This window comes from Mercenaria mercenaria, unplaced genomic scaffold, assembly GCF_021730395.1.
Source record: "Mercenaria mercenaria strain notata unplaced genomic scaffold, MADL_Memer_1 contig_877, whole genome shotgun sequence".
Lineage (NCBI taxonomy): Eukaryota > Metazoa > Mollusca > Bivalvia > Venerida > Veneridae > Mercenaria > Mercenaria mercenaria.
In genome coordinates, this window is record NW_026463787.1 from 14,459 (window position 1) to 38,514 (window position 24,056).

Consider the following 24,056-nt stretch of genomic DNA (forward strand, 5'->3'; position numbering starts at 1 on the left):
ACCTTGATATCATCAAGGTGAACATTCTGACCAATTTTCATGAAAATCCATTCAAAAGTATGGCCTCTAGACATGTCACAAGGTTTTTCTATTTTTACACCTACTGACCTAGTTTTTGACCGCAGTTGACCCAGTTTCGAACTTGACCTAGATATCATCAAGATGAACATTCAGACCAACGTTCATAAAGATCCTATAAAAAATATGGCCTCTACAGAGGTCACAAGTTTTTTTATTATTTGACCTACTGACCTAGTTTTTGATGGCACTTGACCCACCTTCAAACTTGACCTAGATATCATCAAGGTGAACATTCTGACCAATTTTTATGAAGATCCATTCATAAGTATGGCCTCTAGAGAGGTCACAAGGTTTTTCTATTTTTAGACCTACTGACCTAGTTTTTGATCGCATGTGACCCAGTTTCGAACCTGACCTAGATATTATCAAGATAAACATTCAGACCAACTTTCATACAGATCCCATGAAAAATATGGCCTCTAGAGAGGTCACAAGGTTTTTCCATTATTTGACCTACTGACCAGGTTTTTGAAGGCATGTGACCCAGTTTCGAACTTGACCTAGATATCATCAAGATGAACATTCTGACCAATTTTCATGAAGATCTTATAAAAACTAGAAAATGCTTTTGCAAAAAAGCGCATGTCTCCCCCAATGCCAAGTGGTATAGGCAAGAAGTCAGTAGGGGTCAGGAGCGAAAGTCAAAGAGACACTGATGGTTGGCTGCAATAGGGATCATCTACTTGGCATGTCCAGTCATCCCGCTAAGTTTCAACACTCTTGGCCTAGTGGTTCTCAAGTCACTGTTCAGGCTCATGTGACCTTGACCTTTAATCAAGTGACCCCAAAATAAATAGGGGTCATCTACTCCGCATGTCCAATCATCCTATTAAGTTTCAACATTGTAGGTCAAGTGGTTCTCAAGTTATTTTCCGGAAATGATTTCACATGACCAGGCCCCTGTGACCTTGACCTTTAATAGACTGACCCAAAAATCAATAGGGGTCATCTACTCTGCATGTTCAATTATCCTATGAAGTTTCAACATTCTGGATCAAGAGATTCTCAAGTTACTGATCGGAAATGGTTATCAATATTCAGGCCCCTGTGACCTTGACCTTTAACAGAGTGACCCCAAATTCGATAGGGGTCATCTACTCTGCATGAGCAATCATCCTATGAAGTTTCAACATTCTGGGTCGAGTGGTTCTCAAGTTACTGACCGGAAATTGTTTTCCATGTTCAGGCCCCTGTGACCTTGACCTTTAATAGAGTGACCCCAAAATTAATAAGGGTCATTTACTCTGCATGTCCAATTATCCTATAAAGTTTTAACATTCTGGGTCAAGAGGTTCTCAAGTTATTGATCGAAAACGGTTTTCCATGTTCAGGCCCCTGTGACCTTGACCTTTGACAGAGTGATCCCAAAATCGATAGGGGTCATCTACTCTGCATGACCTATCATCCTATTAAGTTTCAACATTCTGGGTCAAGTTGTTCTCAAGTTACTGACTGGAAATGTTTTTCAATGTTCAGGCCCCTGTGACCTTGACCTTTAATAGAATGACCCCAAAATCGATAGGGGTCATCTACTTTGCATGTACAATCATCCTATGAAGTTTCAACATTCTGGGTCAAGTGGTACTCAAGTTATTGATTGGAAATGGTTTTAATGTTCAGGCCCCTGTGACCTTGACCTTTAACAGAGTGACCCCAAAAACAATAGGGGTCATCTACTCTACATGACCAATAATCCTATGAAGTTTCAACATTCTGGGTCAAGTGGTTCACTAGTTATTGATCGGAAATGGTTTTCAATGTTCAGGCCCCTGTGACCTTGACCTTTGACAGAGTGACCCCAGAAACTATAGGGGTCATCTACTCTTCATGACCAATCATCCTATCAAGTTTAAACATTCTGGGTCAAGTGGTTCTCTAGTTACTGATCGGAAATGGTTTTCAATGTTCAGGCCCGTGACCTTGACCTTTGACAGAGTGACCCCAAAAACAATAGGGGTCGTCTACTCCAGCAGCCCTACAACCCTATCAAGTTTGAAGGTTCTAGGTCAAATGGTTCTCCAGTTATTGCTCGGAAATGAAGTGTGATGTACGGACGGACGGACGGGCGGACAGACAGGGCAAAAACAATATGTCTCCCCCAGAGGTCCATTCATAAGTATGGCCTCTAGAGAGGTCACAAGGTTTTTCTATTTTTAGACCTACTGACCTAGTTTTTGACTGCACGTGAACCAGTTTCGAACTGGACCTAGATATTATCAAGATGAACATTCAGACCAACTTTCATACAGATCCCATGAAAAATATGGCCTCTAGAGAGGTCACAAGGTTTTTCTATTATTTGATCTACTGACCTAGTTTTTGATGGCACGTGACCCAGTTTCGAACTTGACCTAGATATCATCAAGGTGAACATTCTGACCAATTTTCATGAAGATCTTGTGAAAAATATGGCCTCTAGAGAGGTCACAAGGTTTTTCTATTTTTAGACCTACTGACCTAGTTTTTGATGGCACGTGACCCAGTTTCGAACTTGACCTAGATATCATCAAGGTGAACAATCTGATCAATTTTCATAAAGATTCCATGAAAAATGTGACCTCTAGAGTGGTCACAAGCAAAAGTTTACGCAAGCACGCTCGCACGCACGGATGGACGACGGACGCTGTGCGATCACAAAAGCTCACCTTGTCACTTTGTGACAGGTGAGCTAAAAACAAGAAAGTAGGTCAGTAGGTCAAGGTCACAGTCAAGTGACATCATATTACTTGGGGTCATCAGGTAATTATAATTAAACAGTCTTGGAAATAGGATCGGATGATTTTTAAATATTTTTTCCTATATAACTCACATAATAACTAAGTGACACAAGGGTGGGGCCTCTTTTAACCCCAGGGGCATAATTTGAACAATTTTGGTAGAGGACTACTTGACAATGCATCATACCAAATATTAAATGCCTAGGTCGTATGGTTTCAGACAAGAAAATTTTTAAAGCTTTTTCCTATATAAGTCTATATAAAACTTGGGACCCCCAGGGCAGGGCCTCTTTTCACCCAAGGGGTATAATTTGAAAAATTTTGATTGAGGACCATAAGACAATGCTACAGTACAAATATCAAAAGTCTAAGTGTTGTGGTTTCAGACAAGAAGATTTTTAAACTTTTTTTCCTATGTAAGTCTATGTAAAACTTGGGACCCCCGGGGCAGGGCCATATTTAACCCTAGGGGGATAATTTAAACAATCTTGGTAGAGGACCACTAGATAATGCTACATACCAAATATCAAAGCCCTAGGCCATGTGGTTTCAGACAAGAAGATTTTCAAATTTTTCCCTATATAAGTCTATATAAACCATGTGACCCCCGGGGCGGGGCCATATTTAACCCTATGGGAATAATTTGAACAGTCTTGGTAGAGGACCACTAGATGATGCGTCATACCAAATATCAAAGCCCTAGGCCATGTGGTTTTGTACAAGAAGATTTTCAAAGTTTTCCCTATACAAGTCTATATAAACCATGTGACCCACGGGGTGGGGCCACATTTGACCCTAGGGGGATAATTTGAACAATTTTGGTAGAGGACCACTAGATGATGCTACACACCAGATATCAAAGCCCTAGGCCCTGTGGTTTTGGGCAAGAAGGTTTTTAAAGTTTTTCCTTTTGGTTGCCATGGCAACCAGAGTTCTGCATGGAATTCAATTCTTTTGAACAATTTTGAAAGGGGACCACCCAAGGATCATTCCTGTGAAGTTTGGTGTAATTCTGCTAAGTAGTTTTCAAGAAGAAGATTGTTTTAGAAAATGTTGACCGACGGACGACGCACGTCACACGACAGACATTGAGCGGTCACAATAGCTCACCATGAGCCTTTGGCTCAGGTGAGCTAATAAAAAAAAAAAAAAATAAAATATAAATAAAATTCTCAGTATTTCTTAGGTTCACTTCAAATTAGTTGGACTAATCTTGGCTGCGGCCGTCATCTTTTACCAATAATACCGGAATATCTAGACATCTGGGAATTTGGCAGATTTAACGGGAAACAATTCAAGTATAAAAGATTCAGGCTTTAAATTAAACCTCTTTTTATATATACGTTATAATAATTTATGTCTTGAACACATTCCCTCGAAATGAGCAATTTGGAAGATGTTACACTATGTTTTATTGTATTAAATAAACAAATAAACAAGAGGACCATGATGGTCCTGAATCGCTCACCTCTTCCCACATGACCCAGTTTTGAGTATGACATCGTTTTTTCTATTATCTGACATAGTGACCTAGTTTTTGAGCTCATGTGACCCAGTTTTGAACTTGATCTAGATATTATCAAGATAAAAATTCTGACCAATTTTCATGAAGATCCATTGAAAAATATGGTCTCTAGAGAGGTCACAAGGTTTTTCTATTATCTGAGCTATTGACCTAGTTTTCGAAGGTACGTGACCCTGTTTTGAACTTTATCTAGATATCATCAAGGTGAACATTCTCACTAATTTTCATGAAGATCTCATGAAAAATATGGCCTCTAGAGAGGTCACAAGGTTTTTCTATTTTTATACCTACTGGCCTCGTTTTTGACCGCATGTAACCCAGTTTCGAAACTGACCTAGATATCATCAAGGTGAACATTCAGATCAATTTTCATGAAGATCCATTGAAAAATATGGCCTCTAGAGAGGTCAAAAGATTTTTCTAATTTTAGACCTATGGCCTAGTTTTTGACCGCAGTTGACCCAAGATTTTTCTATTTTTAGACCTACTGACCTAGTTTTTGACCGCACGTGACCCACTTTCGAACTTGACCTAGATATCATCAAGATGAACATTCAGACCAACTTTCATACAGATCCCATGAAAAATATGGCCTCTACAGAGGTCACAAGGTTTTTCTATTATTTGACCTACTGACCTAGTTTTTGAGGCCACGTGACCCACTTTCGAACTTGACCTAGATATCATCAAGGTGAACATTCTGACCAATTTTCATGAAGATCTTATGAAATATATGGCCTCTAGAGAGGTCACAAGGTTTTTCTATTTTTAGACCTACTGACCTAGTTTTTGACCGCACGTGACCCAGTTTCGAACTTGACCTAGATATCATCAAGGGGAACATTTTGACCAATTTTCATAAAGATCCCATGAAAAATGTGACGTCTAGAGTGGTCACAAGCAAAGTTTACGCACGCACAGACTGACGGACGAACGACGGACGCTGCGCGATCACAAAAGCTCACCTTGTCACTTTGTGACAGGTGAGCTAATAAAAAAAGAAGAAAAAAAAACCTTTTAGAAGGCTGTCACAGATCACGTCCTTCTTTCAACTACAGGACACCTTTTACCTTTGATAAGTTAGAGGAAATATGTTGGCTTATACTTGCGATTTGTTTAATATAATGGTTAATGGTCCAAGCTTTTCCGGACCGTCTTCTGTTTAGTTGTTTGGTTTTCTTTTGTTTTTATTGTTTTTTCTTGACTATTTCGCGTTGGCAAGGCACAATGAAACAATACAATTTAAAGACATTGTTTTTAAATGTATCAATTCGGTTCAGATCATGATGCTTAAAACAAATCAACGTCATACTTCGGATACGATCAGTATACGGTTTTAATTTAACAACTGAGTCTGCCCCAACTCATTTGAAGGCAAGTTCGAGTCTGGAAGGCCCAATATTTGTTCACAAAAATGGTAATCACGCTACTTGATATCAATTTTCGGCACATCTTTTCCTAGGTTTATGACTAAAACTTTTGAACTTATAGTTTTCGTATTGGCAAGGCTACTGATTTAGCTAGTAGGGGAATCTCGGGATCCGTCATTATGGAATTAAGCAGGCGGCGCTCACTGTCATATGTCACATTGTCACACTCAGTATTTGTATGTCATACATTCGGTATTAATGACATCCTTTTACCGACAGATAATCGGGGACTTCATCACATACTAGGCTGTAACAGAAGCAATGTTAACCCGAAGTTACCCAACGATTTGTCAGTCGCTTGGTGGTGCAAGAGAGGAGTGTGTCTTTAGGACCTAAAGAAGCCATGCAGTTGCTTGCTCTTTTCCTAAACTCCTTGTCATACACGTTGGGGGTAATGACATTAATTACCAAACATTCTGTAAACTTCATATTTAAATTTGAATAGGGTTTTCCTAGAACCACATTATTTGGATAGACATTTTCCCACAGCTTCATAGGGGAATCTCGGATAATAACGGATCAACCTGTTCTGGATTATTACTTCGATTCTTTGAATGAATGTGTTATATAACTAGTATTGTAAGAATTTTGGGGAAATTAAAAGAAATTTCAGTAATTTCTTTGTTATTTTGTGGTGGAAAATTCTTATGTCTGGGTGCGGCTTGGGCATGCCATACTGAGTTGTTAACTGTCAATTTCTAAATCTTTTTGCATACTCATGGGTCCCTGACCAGCCGCCGCCATTCAACGGGGCTGGTGACACTCGTGGGTTCAAAATTCAGTTTTTTCTGGTTCATTTTTTCGAGCATATAAGAATTGGCCAGAGAGCGAAAATGGCTAGGCGTTCTTAATAGTTGCTCAACCATTTACATAGGTTACATTTTTACATTTGTTGTTATTAGGTTTATGTTGCGCCAATGGTGTTATCTCGGTACTAATTGTGTACCAGGCTTGTGGTACCAAAGGGGTACCTGGTTTGTATATGGTACATGGAAGTACCTGGTTACTGTATAACAGTATGGTACCAAACAGGTACCTGGTAAGTATATGGTACATGGAAGTACCTGGTTACTGTATGGTACCAAACGGGTTTCTGGTTCGTATATGGTACATGGAAGTACCTGGTTCGTATATGGTACCAAAGGGGTACCTGGTTCGTATATGGTACATGGAAGTACCTGGTTATTGTATGGTACCTAGGGGTACCTGGTGCGTATATGGTACATGGAAGTACCTGGTTCTTATATGGTACCTTCTTTGGTACCATATAAGAACCAGGTACTTCCATGTACCATATATATGGTTCTACCTGGCTAACCGTACCGAGGGGTACAGGGGATGGTATGGCATAGTGTGTGCCATATTTTTAGCGCAACAAGGTTAAAATTATCTAAGGCATGCCCGGGTCACTCCCTTTGTGAGGATTTTCAACTTCAATCACCATTTAACGTTTTAAGTCTTAAGCCACTATGACCGTCTTTTAATCCACACTTACCTTAAACTAAAAATAAACTTATGGTTTTTTTCTTCTTTTATTCATGAAAGCATAGGTAATTTAATGGTACGTCAGCCCAGGAATTTAATTCTAGAATAATGACATTTTTATCTTTTGTTTTCTCCTGTTTTGTGTTACTGTGACCCTGAACTTTGACCTACTGACCTCAAAGTCAAACTTGAACTGTATTTTATGAAGCTACACCTGTGTACCAAAAATTATGTCAATTTGTCGAGCCTTTCGTAAATTATTGTCCTGAAACCATGAAAACCAACGGACCAACAGACCAATCAACAGACAGACTGACCAGCTTATTCCTATATACCCCTTAAAACTTTGTTTGTATGGGTATAACTAGATGTGTCTCTATAGGACACATGTTCCCCCTACTCCTGCCACTGTGCATGATTTCATGACCCTAGGTGAAATACTTTTTAAGATGTTTGCAACACAAATTTTTTAGAACTTTATGTGTATTTTTCACCTAGTGAAAGACCATAACCCCGGTCTAGCTGACTGAAATGCAAAGGAGAACACCAGGTGCACAACTTAACATGCTACAAAACAATCCTTTAACATTTAATGACTCTATGTCGAGTACATTTTGGGATATATCCGGCACAAAATTTTTATTGTTTTACTCAGTCACAGGCCACAACTCTTTTGCAAAGTAAAATATAATTTAACAAGAGCTGTCACTAATGGTGACAAATGCCCCCGCAGCACCTTGACCTTTGACCTTGTGACCCCAAAGTCAGTAAGGGTGGTGTACTCAATAAGTACTATCAGCATGTGAAGTTTGAAGGTCCTGAATGAAGTGGTTTGCATGTAAAGCGCCTTCATGCAAAAAGTTAACGTTGGCCCCTGTGACCTTGACCTTTGACCTGGTGACCCCAAAGTCAGTAGGGTTGGTGTACTCATAAAGTACTATCAGCATGTAAAGTTTGAAGGTCCTGGGTGAAGTGGTTCGCAAGAAAAGTGCCTTCATGCAAAAATTAACGTTGGCCCCTGTGACCTTGACCTTTGACCTGGTGACCCCAAAATGAGTAAGAGTGGTGTACTCAATAAGTACTATCAGCATGTGAAGTTTGAAGGTCCTGGGTGCAGTGGTTCGCGAGTAAAGTGCCTTCATGCAAAAAGTTAACGTTGGCCCCTGTGACCTTGACCTTTGACCTGTGACACCAAAGTCAGTAGGGGTGGTGTACTCAATAAGTACTATCAGCATGTGAAGTTTGAAGGTCCTGGGTGCAGTGGTTCGCAAGTAAAATGCCATCATGCAAAAAGTTAACGTTGGCCCCTGTGACCTTGACCTTTACCTGGTGACCCCAAAGTCAGTAGGGGTGGTGTACTCAATAAGTACTATCAGCATGTAAAGTTTGAAGGTCCTGGGTGCAGTGGTTCGCGAGTAAAGTGCCTTCATGCAAAAAGTTAACGTTGGCCCCTGTGACCTTGACCTTTGACCTGGTGACCCCAAAGTCAGTAGGGGTGGTGTACTCAATAAGTACTATCAGCATGTGAAGTTTGAAGGTCCTGGGTGCAGTGGTTCGCGAGTAAAGTGCCTTTATGCAAAAAGGTAACGTTGGCCCCTGTGACCTTGACCTTTGACCTGGTGATCCCAAAGTCAGTTGGGGTGGTGCATTCAATAAGTACTATCAGCAAGTGAAGTTTGAAGGTCATGGGTGCAGTGGTTCGCGAGTAAAGTGCCTTCATGCAAAAAGGTAACGTTGGCCCCTGTGACCTTGACCTTTGACCTGGTGACCCCAAAGTCAGTATGGGTGGTGCACTCAATAAGTACTATCAGCATGTGAAGGTTGAAGGTCCTGGGTGCAGTGGTTCGCGAGTAAAGTGCCTTCATGCAAAAAAGTTAACGTTGGCCCCTGTGACCTTGACCTTTGACCTGGTGACCCCAAAGTCAGTAGGGGTGGTGTACTCAATAAGTACTATCAGCATGTGAAGTTTGAAGGTCCTGGGTGCAGTGGTTCGCGAGTAAAGTGCCTTCATGCAAAAAGTTAACGTTGTGACTAACGAACGAACGAACGAACTAAAGGACAGACAGTTGAAAACTAATATGCCTCCCTTCGGGGGCATAAAAAAATCAAAGGCCTGAATGGCCTGAGTCAGCTAATGATTGATGTACTGACAGTATAGTCTACCAGTTTCAGTTTGTTTTTAGTTTTTTTCTTAAAATTTCATAACACAGCTCGATATTTACCCAAAATATTATATCCGGATACGATTACACTTTTCTCCAGTTTGAACAATATATTTTACAAATTGTGATGATACGAAGACATTTAGCAGCAATTGGCAGTATCTGACATTGAAGTTTACGGTTAAATTACCTCTTATTTAAATCTTTTCATAAAAAAGTTGTTTCGTTTCGTGAAAGCAGCCAAACATAGACGATCTACTTTCGATTTCCAAAACTACAAGAAAATACAATTTAATGTTTCGCCGATTTGTTTATTTCTCGAAAAATAAGAATTAAAATCATTTTTAATATCAGTAGTAACTAAACAAACCAGTAAGAGCTTCTTCTTCCGATAATTTATCCGTTTACTGACTGCAAAATTCAACCCACGCAAAGTTTATAGAAATCATACGATGCGTGTTTACGTTCAATGTGGGAGAATTAAGGCTGATCGGCTATGTTACCTAACGCATCCAAACGATTCAGATTTTGTTTTTAAAAAAGCATTGTATGCGTTTCTGTAATTTTATATACGTTTTTATACGCTTAGAAATTATTAGACATGCGTATTTGCATTATTTCTATACGTAATTTACGCTAATACGCATCTTATCTGGAGCCCTGTGGAACTATTTTTTGTCTTTCGCTGGATGTTACCCAAGCTTTGTAAGCCTGCGCAATTCTTAAAATGCACATTTATGCTTAATGAGTTACATTCGAGTATTGCACAATTACAAGTCATAAATATGACAGATTACATCGTATATTGGTCATAGCAAAGGGAAATGACACAACTTAACTTCATTCATGCAGTGGACTGTTTGAAGTTTGAGAAATCTAATGGAACTACATCCCTTCACTGTGTTATCTGGTCCATTTAGAGAATCGTTGGATAGCAAGGACTCGTCAAAAGGCTTTCAGCCTTTAGCCGACTCAAAAAACTCATCAAATTTATGTGCTGGAGAACATTCCTACATGGTTTCATGACTCTATGTTTTAAAATATATGCAACACAAACTTTTAAGCACTTCACATTTATTTTCACTATGTCAAGGACCATAACTCCAGCCTGGTTGAGTGAAATCCAAACAAAGAAACCATGTTTAATATATGACACATTTTTAGCCAAAGTATGATTATATAAGAGTCTTACTAATTTTATCTTAAAAGTAAGTTGAGTGGTATCGATACTAAACAAATTTCCTTGTTACTAATTTTTGTCTGTTATCTGGTAGAACAGTTTCTCATTTCACAAAATATCAGGTAGTACCGTTACTAATTTCACAAAACATCAGGTAGTACCTCAGTTTTACAATTGGTGTGCAAACTGTGTATGTCATCAAAATTTCAAAGCTGTATCTTAAAAAACAAGAAAGTAGGTCAGTAGGTCAAGGTCAAAGTCAAATGAAATCATATTACTTGGGTTCATCAGGTAATTATTATTAGTCTTGGAAATAGGATCAAATGATTTTTTAAGTATTTTTTCCTATATAACTCACATAGTAACTAAGTTACCCCAGGGTGAGGCTTCCTTTAACCCCAGGTGCATAATTTGAACAATTTTGGATGAGGACTACTAGACAATGCATCCTACCAAATATCAAAAGCATAGGTTGTATGGTTTCAGACAAGAAGATTTAAAAAAAAAATTCCTATACAAGTCTATATAAAACTTTGGACCCCCAGGGCAGGGCCTCTTTTCACCCCAGGGGTACAATTTTAACAATTTTGGTTGAGGACCATAAGACAATGCTACAAACCAATTATCAAAGGTCTAAGTGTTGTGGTTTCAGACAAGAAGATTTTCAAAGTTTTCCCTATATAAGTCTATGTAAAACTTGAGACCCCCGAGGCGGGGCCATATTTGACCCTAGGGGGATAATTTGAACATTTTTGGTAGAGGACTACTAGATGATGCTACACACCAGATATCAAAGCCCTAGGCCCTGTGGTTTTGGACAAGAAGATTTTTAAAGTTTTTCCTTTCGGTTGCCATGGCAACCAGAGTTCTGCATGGAATTCAATTATTTGAATAATTTTGAAAGGGGGCCACCCAAGGATCATTCCTGTGAAGTTTGGTGTAATTCTGCCCAGTGGTTTTCAAGAAGAAGATTTTTTTAGAAAATGTTGACGGACACACGACGCACACCGCACATTGAGCGGTCACAATAGCTCACCGTGAGCCTTTGGCTCAGGTGAGCTAAAAAGGGCTGGTGTAGAAAAATGTACACAATATACATTCCCCATACTAGCATAAACAAGAGCTGTCTCCATAGGATGACACATGCCCCCGATGGCACTTTGAATGAGTAGTTATGGCCGATGTTAGAGTTTAGGACCTTTGACCTACGGAGCTGGGTCTTGCGCGCGACACGTCGTCTTACTGTGCCACACATTCATGCGTAGTTTTTTTAAAATCCATGCATGAATGACAAAGATATGGACCGGACACGCCCATCAATGCACTATCATGAAAAATGACCTTTAATGTCTAAGTGTGACCTTGACCTTTGAGCTACGGACCTGGGTCTTGCGCGCGACACGTCATCTTACTGTGGTACACATTCATGCCAAGTTATTTGAAAATCCATCCATGGTTGACAAAGATATGGACCGGACAATCCCATCAATGCACTATCCTTTAATGTCTAAGTGTGACCTTGACCTTTGAGCTACGGACCTGGGTCTTGCGCGCGACATGTCGTCTTACTGTGGTACACATTCATGCCAAGTTATTTGAAAATCCATCCATCGATAACAAAGATATGGACTGGACACGCCCATCAATGCACTATCCTTTAATGTCTAAGTGTGACCTTGACCTTTGAGCTACGGACCTGGGTCTTGCGCGCGACACGTCGTCTTACTGTGGTACACATTCATGCCAAGTTATTTGAAAATCCATCCATCGATGACAAAGATATGGACCGGACACGCCCATCAATGCACTATCCTTTAATGTCTAAGTGTGACCTTGACCTTTGAGCTACGGATCTGGGTCTTGCGCGCGACACGTCGTCTTACTGTGGTACACATTCATGCCAAGTTATTTGAAAATCCATCCATCGATGACAAAGATATGGACCGGACACGTAAATTGCGGACAGACTGACAGACTGACAGACCGACAGACTGACAGACCGACAGACCGACAGACGGACAGACGGTTCAAAAACTATATGCCTCCCTTCGGGAGCATAAAAATTCTGTCACTACAATCATAGGTAGACAGAAAAACAAATTTTTCACAAAAGATCTGAGCAAGTCAAAAAAGTATACCTTGACATCTCTGTGGGCAACATATTTTGATGACCAATGCAGTGACCAATGCAATAATGGTAATACCTGCAACAATTACCAAAACTGAAAAGAAAAAAAATGCACTGAAAATAAGTTGTGTTTTGCAGTGGTTGGATAATACAGAACTTTTTTCCCATCAATATCAAATCCCTATTTCATTAATTAAGAGTGAATGAAAACTTCTGTCTGTACATAGATTTGTTGACTGAGTCAGACTCTGTTATTAGCCATTTTACAATACTACTCATGTTTATTTTAAAAGAAAACCTCTTTTTTGACACTGACATTTAAAATTTAGTAGCGGTGAAAACATTCCATCAAGCTTTAATTTATTTATTTATTTTTTTTTCTTCAAACATGTCTCATGTACATTATCATCTTTTTAGCCCAAGAAGTCTTTTAACCCTTTCCCACATCGATACGTTTATCACCGTATCTATCAATTACCAAACAGAAACGTATTGACCCGTGTCTATCGATTACCTGATAGAAACGTATAATACCGATTAACGGCCATTTGAACAGAATCGTATTATCCCGTCTCTCATAATCGCTTTATTTTCGTTCTTTTTCTAAAGAAACAAATTCCTGATGTTTACTAACTCAAAATATGGGATTTCGTCATCATTATTTACGTACAAGATCATGTGGTTACTATTTAAATTTATCGAGTACTTTGCAAAGAAAGACACCGGGGTTTTTTCCTACATGTGCACGACGCTACGTCATGGAAAATTACTGAGAAAACTACTTGCAACTGGCCGGTTCGCGGGACTTTCCTCGTTCTAAAAATAACGACCATTTAACATCCAAGTATTTTTAAATGTGTTAGGTCATGAAGGTCACGCGTGATATATGCATATTTCCCCTAAACAACAATTTGTGTATACGATGGCTTGGAATTTATGGCCTTACATAACGGGAAGTGTTAATCAAAACAGAAGGACCGCGGCTTCCAAATATTTTATGACACCCCAAGAGTTAATTGCAGCGGAAGTCACCCATGATGTACCGACGTTTGATCATAAAAATATTACGTAATATTATCTAAAAATATTTTAATTTTTAGCACAAGAATACTGTAGTCGGTTACGAGTCTAGATGTCAGCGATCTTTTTGCACTTTCAGAAATTTTACGATCCGTTATTTATGTAGTGTTATTCAGTTTGATGGTTGTTTTTTTATATAAATACTTACCGATTCCGATTCGGAAGAGGAGTCTATTAACTATAAATCAAACTTTCAAACATCAAAATGAAATTGTATATGAATTTCAATGTGAAAGTAATCCAAAACAGAATTTTATGCCTAAAAATATATTTCCCTTACTTTAACACTTTATATCTTCGAAACTCAAAGAGAAACTACAATAAATTTTGTATCATCGGAAAGAGAATTTAAATTGCTATAAACTTTAAATTGACAAAAATAATGTCAAACTTTCAGAAAATATTAAAATAATGACATTTTTAACATAAGTGTGTGTAATTACAAAATAATGCCAACACCTCTGTTCAGATAATTAAGACAGTCATGCTTATCAGCCATATACCGATTATTGATTATCACTTATCAGTGTTTAGCCTGGGAAGCCGTTGATAATATTTGTTCTTTGTCAGAAGAAATAATACATAATACCTATGCATTAAAGATCCGAATTAATCTGCGCTAATTTGTGTTAATTGGCATTCGTCGAGTTTCTGATATTATCAACGCCTGGGGAAATCTGACGGAGATTCCATGTCAGTACTGATTATCGATTTTCTATAATTAGCCTAATTAACATGTGATCATATTTGCGCTTGTTTGAAACGAAAACGAGGCAATGCTGCCGAAAACTCGGCAATTTTCGTAGATCACTAGGTCTGCATTTATATAACATCTTGATGGCTATGACGCAAACTTAAGTTTACTGACATATTTAAAAGTTATTACAATTTGCTGGAAAAGCTATGGGAGGTAAAAACTGGTATTTGTCCATGGCCCGGAAATGTTCGGAAACCTTTTCCGTGAGAATTCCGTTTCTATTTTTAGCCATGGATTATTGCTTTCAGAAGTTATCGTTCTTTATCAGACACCCACATATTTCGGGTGTAATATAGGTGGCGCTGCGGTCGGAAAACATGTTTCCCCAGGCTGTCAATTTGCAGGTAGAAAAAAAGTTAGAAATTGTCAGACTGGATTCCCAGGCTAATCAGTGTTATGTAAAAGAGGTTACTTTGGCTTCTGTTCTGTGTGGTAAAGGGTTAAAGGCATTTCTATTTTTAGCTATAGTGCCCCTAATCAAACAAATTTCAGAAAGGTCCTTTTAATGATCATCTAGATCAGGTCTGATTAAGATCCAACAAGCAATTCATCAGAAGTCGTTAAAGGTTCTTTTCATTTTTAACTCTAGCAGTAAACTTTAACCTGAAACTCTATTTATTTGTTTATTTATTTTGTTGGGTTTAACATCTCACCGACACAATTATAGGTCATATGGCAGCTTTCCAGCTGTGATGGTGGAGAAAGACCCCATGTGCCCCTCTGTGCATTATTTTTTTTATCACAAGCGGGCACCTGGATAGAACCACCGACCCTCCCTAAGTCAGCTGGATGGCTTCCTCAAATGAAGAATTCAACCTGAAACTCTACAAGAGCACCGCCTTGAGGGTGCTGACGCTCATCTGATTTTTCTGTATAATAGAAATATTGTCCTACCCATGATTTTCTAAGTCCAAAAAGGGCCATAATTCTTGCAAAAAGCAGGATGGAGTTAGGTTGCTTGCTGTACAGAGTTAGTTTATGATGGTAAACAACTGTTGCAAGTTTCAAAGAAATAGCTTTAATAGTTTAGGAGAAAAGTTTACCTTAACATAAAACTTAACCAATAAATCTGACATTTTCTATGTCCAAAAGGAGCCATAATTCTTTCAAAAAAGAGAATAGAGTTATGTTTCTTGCTGTACATGGTCAGCTTATGATGGTAAACAAGTGTTGCAAGTTTTAAAGCAATAGCTTTGATAGTTTAGGAGAAATACTGACCTAAACACAAAACTTAACCAAGAAATCTGATTTTCTAAGTCTAAAAGGGGCCAAAATTCTTGCAAAAAGCAGGATGGAGTTATGTTTCTTGCTGTACAGGGTCGGCCTATGATGGTGAACAAGACCTGCAAGTTTCAAAGCAATACCTTTGATAGTTTAGGAGATAAGTTGACCTTAACATAAAACTTAACCAATAAATCTGATATTTTTCTAAGTCCAAAAGGGACCATAATTCTTGCAAAAAGCAGGATTGAGTTATGTTTCTTGCTGTATTGGGTCAGCTTATGATGGTGAACAAGTGTTGCAAGTTTCAAAGCAATAGCTTTGATAGTTTAGGAGAAAAGTTTACATAAACCTAAAACTCAACCAAGAAATCTTGTATTTTCTATGTCCAAACGGAGCCATAATTCTTGCAAAAAGCAGGATGGCATTATGTTTCTTGCTGTACATGGTTAGCTATTGATGGTGAACAAGTGTTGCATGTTTCAAAAAAATACCTTAGATAGTTTAGGAGAAAAGCTGACCTAAACATTAAACTTAACTAGGCAACGCAGATGCCGATCAAGTGATGACAATAAATCATCATTTTTTTCTCTCAAAAAATCAGGTGAGCTAAAAATGGGGAATAATTAATGAATAAGAGATCACAGTGTGACCTTGGAGCCCACCATCGAGTCATTTTTGAATGTTCCAAATTTCAAAAAATCCTAAAAGTAGGTAATTAATATTTATAACTAATAATTAAACCCACTCCCTGAACAAGAGAGATGCCACCATTAATGAGCTATATGCAATATTTTTTTTTTCATTATGAAACAAAGAATGCGCATATAATTTCTTACATTATAATTAATAATTAAACCCAGAAATTTGAGTACTAAACAAATTAATCATCAATCTGCTACTGCTGAGGTGTAATAGGACAATAATGAACAACTTTAATCATTATCTCATTAGTGTCTGTAGACTTTATGATCCTTCTACTGGTAAGGCCATAAATAACCAATTAACTAGTTGGAGGGCCACTGGATATAAAATTATATTAGAAATCAAAATAAACAAAAGGCCATAACTCACTTAAAAATTGTTGAACCAGTCTGATTTTCAGGGGGACACAATTAGGGTACCAATGCATTGTTCTGACAAAGTTTGGTCAACATCCCCCAGTAGTTTCTGAGGAGATGCAATACCAAGAAATTCTTAACAGATGGATAGATGGACAGACGTTTGAATAGCCCATCATCTGATGATAGTGGGCTAAAAATATTGCCAGAGTTATGCACCTTGTGTCCTATGATGTGGGTGATGATGTTGAACAACTATTTTAAGTTTGAATCAAATCCATTCAGTAACAACAGAGATAGAGTGAAAGTGTATCAAAAATTTATCCTGAAATTCTAAGTAAACAGGGGGAATAATTCATGAAAGGTTTGTGCCAGAGTTATGCACCTTGTGTCATATGATGCTGATGATGATTTTGAACAACTATTTTAAGTTTGAATCAAATCCATTCAACAATAACAGAGATAGATTGAAGGTGCATCAAAACTTTAACTACCAATTTTCATGAGAATAGGCCCAAGCAGTCTTGAGTTATTACCTGGGAACTGTTTCACTGTTCTTGGTCACTGTGACCTTGACCTTTGACATACTGATCTCAAAATCAATAGGGGTCTACTGGTGATGACCAACCTCCCTATCAACTTTCATGATCCTAGGTCAAAGCAATCTTTAGTTATCATCCGGAAACCATTTAACTGTTCCGGGTCATTGTGACCTTGACCTTTGACCTACTGATCTCAAAATCAATAGGGGTCATCTCCTGGTCATGACCAAACTTCCTATTAACTTTCATGATCCTAGGCCCAAGTGTTCTCGAGTTAATATCTGGAACCGTTTAACTGTTCAGGGTCGCTGTGACCTTACCTTTGACATACAGATCTCAAAATTAATAGGGGTGATGACCAACCTTCCTATCAAACTTAATGATCCTAGGGCAAAGCATTCTTGAGTTATCATCCGGCAACAGACTGGTCTACATTCCCACCAACCGACTGACATCTGCAAAACAATATACTCCTCCTTCTTCAAAGGGGTCATTAAAATGTTGTTGCAGGGATGACAGACAATGGACAATCCACCTATACTTATAGCTCACACGGAACAAAGTTCAGGTGAGCTAAAAACGATGTTTTCTTATGCATGTATAGAACATGCCAAATCATCTTACCTATTATAAAATACATGTACCAAGGTAATACATTAGAATTTTCAGATTTTCCATTTATCCCTCTGCCTTTATCTTTGTCATCTTCATGACCTGCAAATACATAAAGCAGAAATGTGAATAAATGTCCAATGTAAGTATTTGAGGATTTAGAGTTTAAAGAAAGACTGTGTATGTGTGAATCAGTTTAAGCAGGGCTGGTCAAAGTGGCAGTAGTTAGGTGTTGGGGCAGGAAGAGGGTTTTTTGTATTTTGTGTAGCAGCAATGACGGGATATTGAAGCACAAGAAGCTAAAAGTGACCAAAATTTTTGTAGGGGTGGGGTTACTACAGGGAATGAAGATGGGAATGGGTTGCTAGTAATGTTAGTGTTTGACATCTGCAGATCCTAACTTCACCATCTAACTGAAGTCAACGACTTTAATGTAGTCAAAGCTTGGAAAATACATCAGAACACCACTCCTCGCTTCTGCTCATTGTTAGGGCCCTGGTAAATTCACTTAACAATCATGTATATTTTTCCATATCTCAAACTACAAATAACTTGAACTAATTTGCCATTTAAGTTGACTAGTTTAGTTTTTATGTTATGGGCAGGACACATTACACTGACCTTTGAGATCAATTTGTGACCCTCCCGGACCATAACCCCTGAACTATTGAACCTGTTCATGTTCTCTGCACAACATCCTATCACCACCTACCTATATGCCAGGTCTGAAGTAAATATCTAGAATGATTTTCAAATGATACTCCAGAGACTGATTTTAAATCTGAGCTCAATCTGTCAATCTGACCTAATCTTATCAAATCAGGATGTAATGACTCTGTTCTTGCTCTCTGAAAATAATCTCATTGCTCACTACCTATACAACAAATTTAAAGTCACTTATTAAGCTATGCTCCGGACACAAAACATGATGGAGAGTTTTGACCTCGCTGTAACCTTAACCTTTGTCCCACTGACCTGATTCATGTGTTTCGCATTAAATTCTACTTACCTACATGCAAAGTTTGAAGTATATACCTTGAACTGTTACTAGGTTTTCTCAAGACATGAAATATGATGGACAGAATTGACCTTTGGCAGATGACCATTTTCCAAAACTGGCATATAATATTGCCAGGATAATTGTTTGTTTGATATGGGTCTTATGCTGTTTTTTCAATGCTGTTTCAGCCATGTTTCCACAATAAGTAAAACTACTCAGCATTCCTGGGTTGTGTAACATTCTTATTTGTTCTCAGACAACACTGACAACTTCCTCAAAGAATCTGAGGTAGGAAATTGTAACACATTTCACTTTGCCAAGGACTGAGCTCACAATATCTCAACATGCAAAAGCAGAATCATTCTTCATAATTATGTAAATAATGTTATTTATGCCATAACAATAATTAGACTACAAAATGACCAATATATAGAAAACAAAAGCAAAAGGCTACCATTATCTGTCGTTGTTGTTTTAGGTTCTGGTTTCACAGTAGGTCTTGAAGTTGTAGGTTGTCCCAACTGAGTATCTTTGTCAGATGTCACAATATAACCACTGCTTAAAAACAAACAAGTATTATACTGGACTGATAGCAAGTCACTGAAATTCTTTTTTTCAAATGTATTTCTCTTGTATCAGTGACTTGTTTTGCTCCACTATGGAAAAGAAGTTTTTTAATGTGACAAGGACAAAAACTCTTGGATGTATTAGAGGGGAGGTAATAACACAGTTAATGTAAACAAGGGTCTGTAACATAGACAAATATTACACAATATTATATTACCATATTAAGTCAGACAAGAAAACTACAAAAATATAATATGACTATGACTTCCAAAAAATAACCAGCCCTTCCATCATATGAGTGTCAAAAATTTATTTTAACTTACAGAAAATAAGGACCAGAAAAAAAATACAAACCAGTTCTGTTAACCTTGAAGATACAGGTTACAACATGCTCTATACATCATATGATTCATTTATGAATATTTGCAGAAATAGTTTTAACCAAAGCTACAAGTTATGATTCTTTGTAAAGATAAAGCATTCTTTAAGACCTTGAATATGAAGCTATGACCAATGGAACCTCCCTATTTCAAAAGTAGCCTTTGTAGTAAAAAATGATTTCAGTAGCACAGAATCATCTTTAAGCAGACTTGTTAGAAGTAACTGCTATAAAGTATTTCACCTTGCCTAACACATGCTTCTATGTTCTGTCTTTTTCTTGAAATTTTCTCTTCAGTGTGAACTGGTATTGACAGTTGGGCAAGTAACTAGCAATGAGTGTTCTACACTTTCTTAGCTGCCAAAACAGACTGAACTAGTTTTTTTCACACAGTAAGGAACACTGAGATGTAGCGTGCACACGTTAAAATACCCTATCTGTGTTGTTACAGATTCTGAGACTATTGTAACAAAGGCTGTTATAACTTAAATGTCCGTCAGGCTTTAAATTCTTATCTTAAAAACTGATGAAACAGCTTTCCAAATAGAACATATGTTATGCGCATTAACATGGTTAGAAAACAGTGCTTTTTATATTGCCCATGAACTGTTAGAGTTAAGAGCATTAAAGAGATGTAATAAAAACAATAGATTCATTAAAACATTCTAGTATATTCAGCAATATTCAAATTTTTGACAAATGTTAAAGAAAGCAATTATCAGAAATAGGAGTTTTAACAAGAAATCATTGTATCTGATGTTCATAAGGGAAAATGGAAGCCACATTTTAAACAAAGGCATTATGAGCCTTTAAACACTTATGTTAATTAACTAACTCTTTCACTTCCAATCAAATCAAGTCAACATTTGCGATGAAAGTCAACTGACCAATTCTTTGGCAACTTACAATTTTAAAGCTCTATATTGTGCTGTAAAAAAAGCAGATGCACATCTACAAATGATAGCATGTGTAAATGAATCAGGAGAACCAAACAAGCCAGCACTTCAACAGGTTTACAATTAATAAATCTTACATTCTTGAAAAGATTGAAGCAATTTATCAATTTCAGTGGAAGATGGGGGGGTTGGGGGGTATACCTTGGCAAACAGCAAACAAATATCACTTACACTTGTTTACATAAGAAGTCAGTTTCGTCTCTTTCATACCCTGGTCTACATGGTTCCACACAGGTCCCATCTGAAGAACAAATATTTTAGCCTTTGTTAAAACAAATACGAGAAAAACAATTCAAAAATTTAACATTATAATCTTTTTTCATTACAATAATGTAAATATTTCATTCTTTATATTAAATAAATGTTAAACCATATATTATCTGTTTAAATGGTTACTGGTAACTTAATGAATTGTGCTTCATCGGTTTCTCTATTGGTTCTTTATTTACCAGGTTTAGATGGCATTTTTATGGCCTCTGGTATACTAACAATGTCCATTTTTAATTCTTACCTAGTAGGATTTTTTTACTCTAGATGACCCAGTATTACCTTACTAACATTTCATAATAGTAAACCCTTCTATGTTTTCTGTAGATTATGTATAAAATGTTGTCTCTGGAATGTGAACAAGGCTTCTTCTCAAAAATATAACCTAGTTCAACCGAATCTAGTGAATGCCGTTGGCCTGCCGACGACAGTTCAGTATATACATGTACATATTTTGGTAAAAGTGAGTACTGGCCTGATTTTTTACATTTTCCCGCACTATCTTAGCAGAAAGAATTATACAGATTTATTCCTTGTTTGAAAAGGACTATACCGATGAAATCATGACTTAAACAGGATATTATTCAGCTAGAAATTGCAGAAAAAGTGTTCAAATTTTCAACAAAATGAGTCATTTGATGAATCAGCCACAAATATTCTTTTTTATTCACAAGCCTGAAATATTTGAAATATACCATCACAAAGTTCAATTATTTCTCTGTAATTACTCGTAACAACAGCTTCCAGTTTGCTTTATATGCAAAGATATTTACTTTTTAAGTTGGTATGCCTTGGTGATTTGGGTAAAGTGAACAGCAGTTGATATTGAAGTTACTGTAATGGTACAGATAAATGCAGTTAGATCAGTGGATGTACAATGTGAACGGCAGTCAAGTGAAAAAAACTTATTTGTCTCTCCAAACATTAGGCTACTACCGGTCTTGAAAAAATGATTTAATGTTGTTGTTGTTTTTTTTATTGCAGCCTGATTTGGCAGAAGTTTGTATAGAACATTGCATATTTTGTTGTACATTTTGTCTAATCTATTAAAAGCAAGCCTAAAACTATTATTGGCATTGGCAGTGGCATTGAAAATGCAATGCCAATGAAGATCTATACTGTGTTTCAAAATCAAGCAGATTTGTAGGTTTTGTTAAGACTAGGGATCCTATTTTAAGAAGATCATGCAACAGATGTGGTCTCTACAGTGTTAACTTGATAAAAATCATGTCTATGATTTGACCTAATGACTTGAATGACCTATTTTTGAACTTGATATAGATCTCATTATGATACACATTCTGACCATGTTGCATAATGTTCAAACAGAAAATAATATATAAGTGTAAATGTATTTTTTCTATAGTTTACCTGACTTTATACCCAATTCCAAAATTGACCTATAATTAATACAGACAAATTTTCTGGTCACATTTCATAAAGATCTCTAGTCTGTTTACTGGTTTTCAATGACTCTACCCTCCAACCCAGTTTTGACCTCAGTTTCTGATAAAATTTTAACAAGATCAGACAGAAAATGTGGCTTCTAGAGTATATTTCTAAAACTTAGCCTAGTGCTATATCTACGATGATCAAGATTACAATTTTGACCACATCTGGCTGAAATGAACATTCTGGTCATGAGCATCAGATAAAGAATGTTGCATCTTGAGAGTTAACAAGATTTTCTTCAATGATTTGTCCTGGTTACCTTGCTTTTACCCTACAATGAATAAGTTAAAAACTTGACCTAGATGACTTAATAACATGATTACCCTTGCATAAATACGTGCACAAACAAAACATGGCAGATAATACATGATTTTTATGTTTGAAATTCATGGCCAGGAACATATATGTATTTCTCTGCAGATGGGTGTCTAATATCTGCATCTTGTTTCTCCCATAATAAACTCAATTTGTAGCATAAAAGATGCAATCTAATCCATAACTAGAAAATGCTTTTGTAAAAAAGCGCATGTCTCCCCCAATGCAAAGTCCTATAGGCAAGAAGTCAATAGGGGTCAGGAGCGAAAGTCAAAGAGACACTGATGGTTGGCTGCAATAGGGATCATCTACTTGGCATGTCCAGTCATCCCGCTAAATTTCAACACTCTTGGCCTAGTGGTTCTCAAGTCACTGTTCAGGCTCCTGTGACCTTGACCTTTGATCAAGTGACCTCAAAATAAATAGGGGTCATCTACTCTGCATGTCCAATCATCCTATTAAGTTTCAACATTGTAGGTCAAGTGGTTCTCAAGTTATTTCCAAAAAATGATTTTACATGAACAGGCCACTGTGACCTTGACCTTTAACAGACTGACCCCAAAATCAATAGGGGTCATCTACTCTGCGTGTTCAATCATCCTATGAAGTTTCAACATTCTGGGTCAAGTGGTTCTCAAGTTATTGATCGGAACTGGTTATCAATGTTCAGGCCCCTGTGACCTTGACCTTTAACGGAGTGACCCCAAAAACAATAGGGGTCATTTACTCTGCATGAACAATCATCCTATGAAGTTTCAACATTCTGGGTTGAGAGGTTCTCAAGTTATTGATTGGAAATGGTTTTCCATGTTCAGGCCCCTGTGGCCTTGACCTTTAACAGAGTGACCCTAAAATCGTTAGGGGTCATCTACTCTGCATGACCAATCATCCTATGAAGTTTCATCATTCTGGGTCAAGTGGTTCTCAAGTTACTGACCGGAAATGGTTTTCAATGTTTGGGCCCCTGTGACCTTGACCTTTCACAAGTGACCCCAAAATCGTTAGGCGTCATCTACTCTTTATGACCAATCATCCTGTTAAGTTTCAACATTCTGGGTCAAGTGGTTCTCAAGTTATTGACCGGAAATGGTTTTCAATGTTCAGGCCCCTGTGACCTTGACCTTCAATGGAGTGACCCC

At 37.6% G+C, this 24,056-nt stretch overlaps 1 protein-coding gene across 1 annotated transcript in view; it reads right to left on the bottom strand.

Annotated features, from left to right (window-relative positions):
- LOC128554926 (uncharacterized) overlaps positions 1–24,056 on the bottom strand; it is a gene marked incomplete at its 3' end in the record, with an annotated part of 43,348 nt that overhangs the window by 8,559 nt on the left and 10,733 nt on the right. Inside the window, exons 3-6 of the mRNA XM_053536259.1 lie at positions 21,055–21,124; positions 19,436–19,536; positions 17,994–18,083; positions 12,719–12,802 (exon numbers count right to left, since the gene is read on the bottom strand). Coding sequence (XP_053392234.1) covers positions 12,719–12,802; positions 17,994–18,083; positions 19,436–19,536; positions 21,055–21,124 — 345 coding nt within the window. The remainder of the gene's footprint in view (positions 1–12,718; positions 12,803–17,993; positions 18,084–19,435; positions 19,537–21,054; positions 21,125–24,056) is intronic.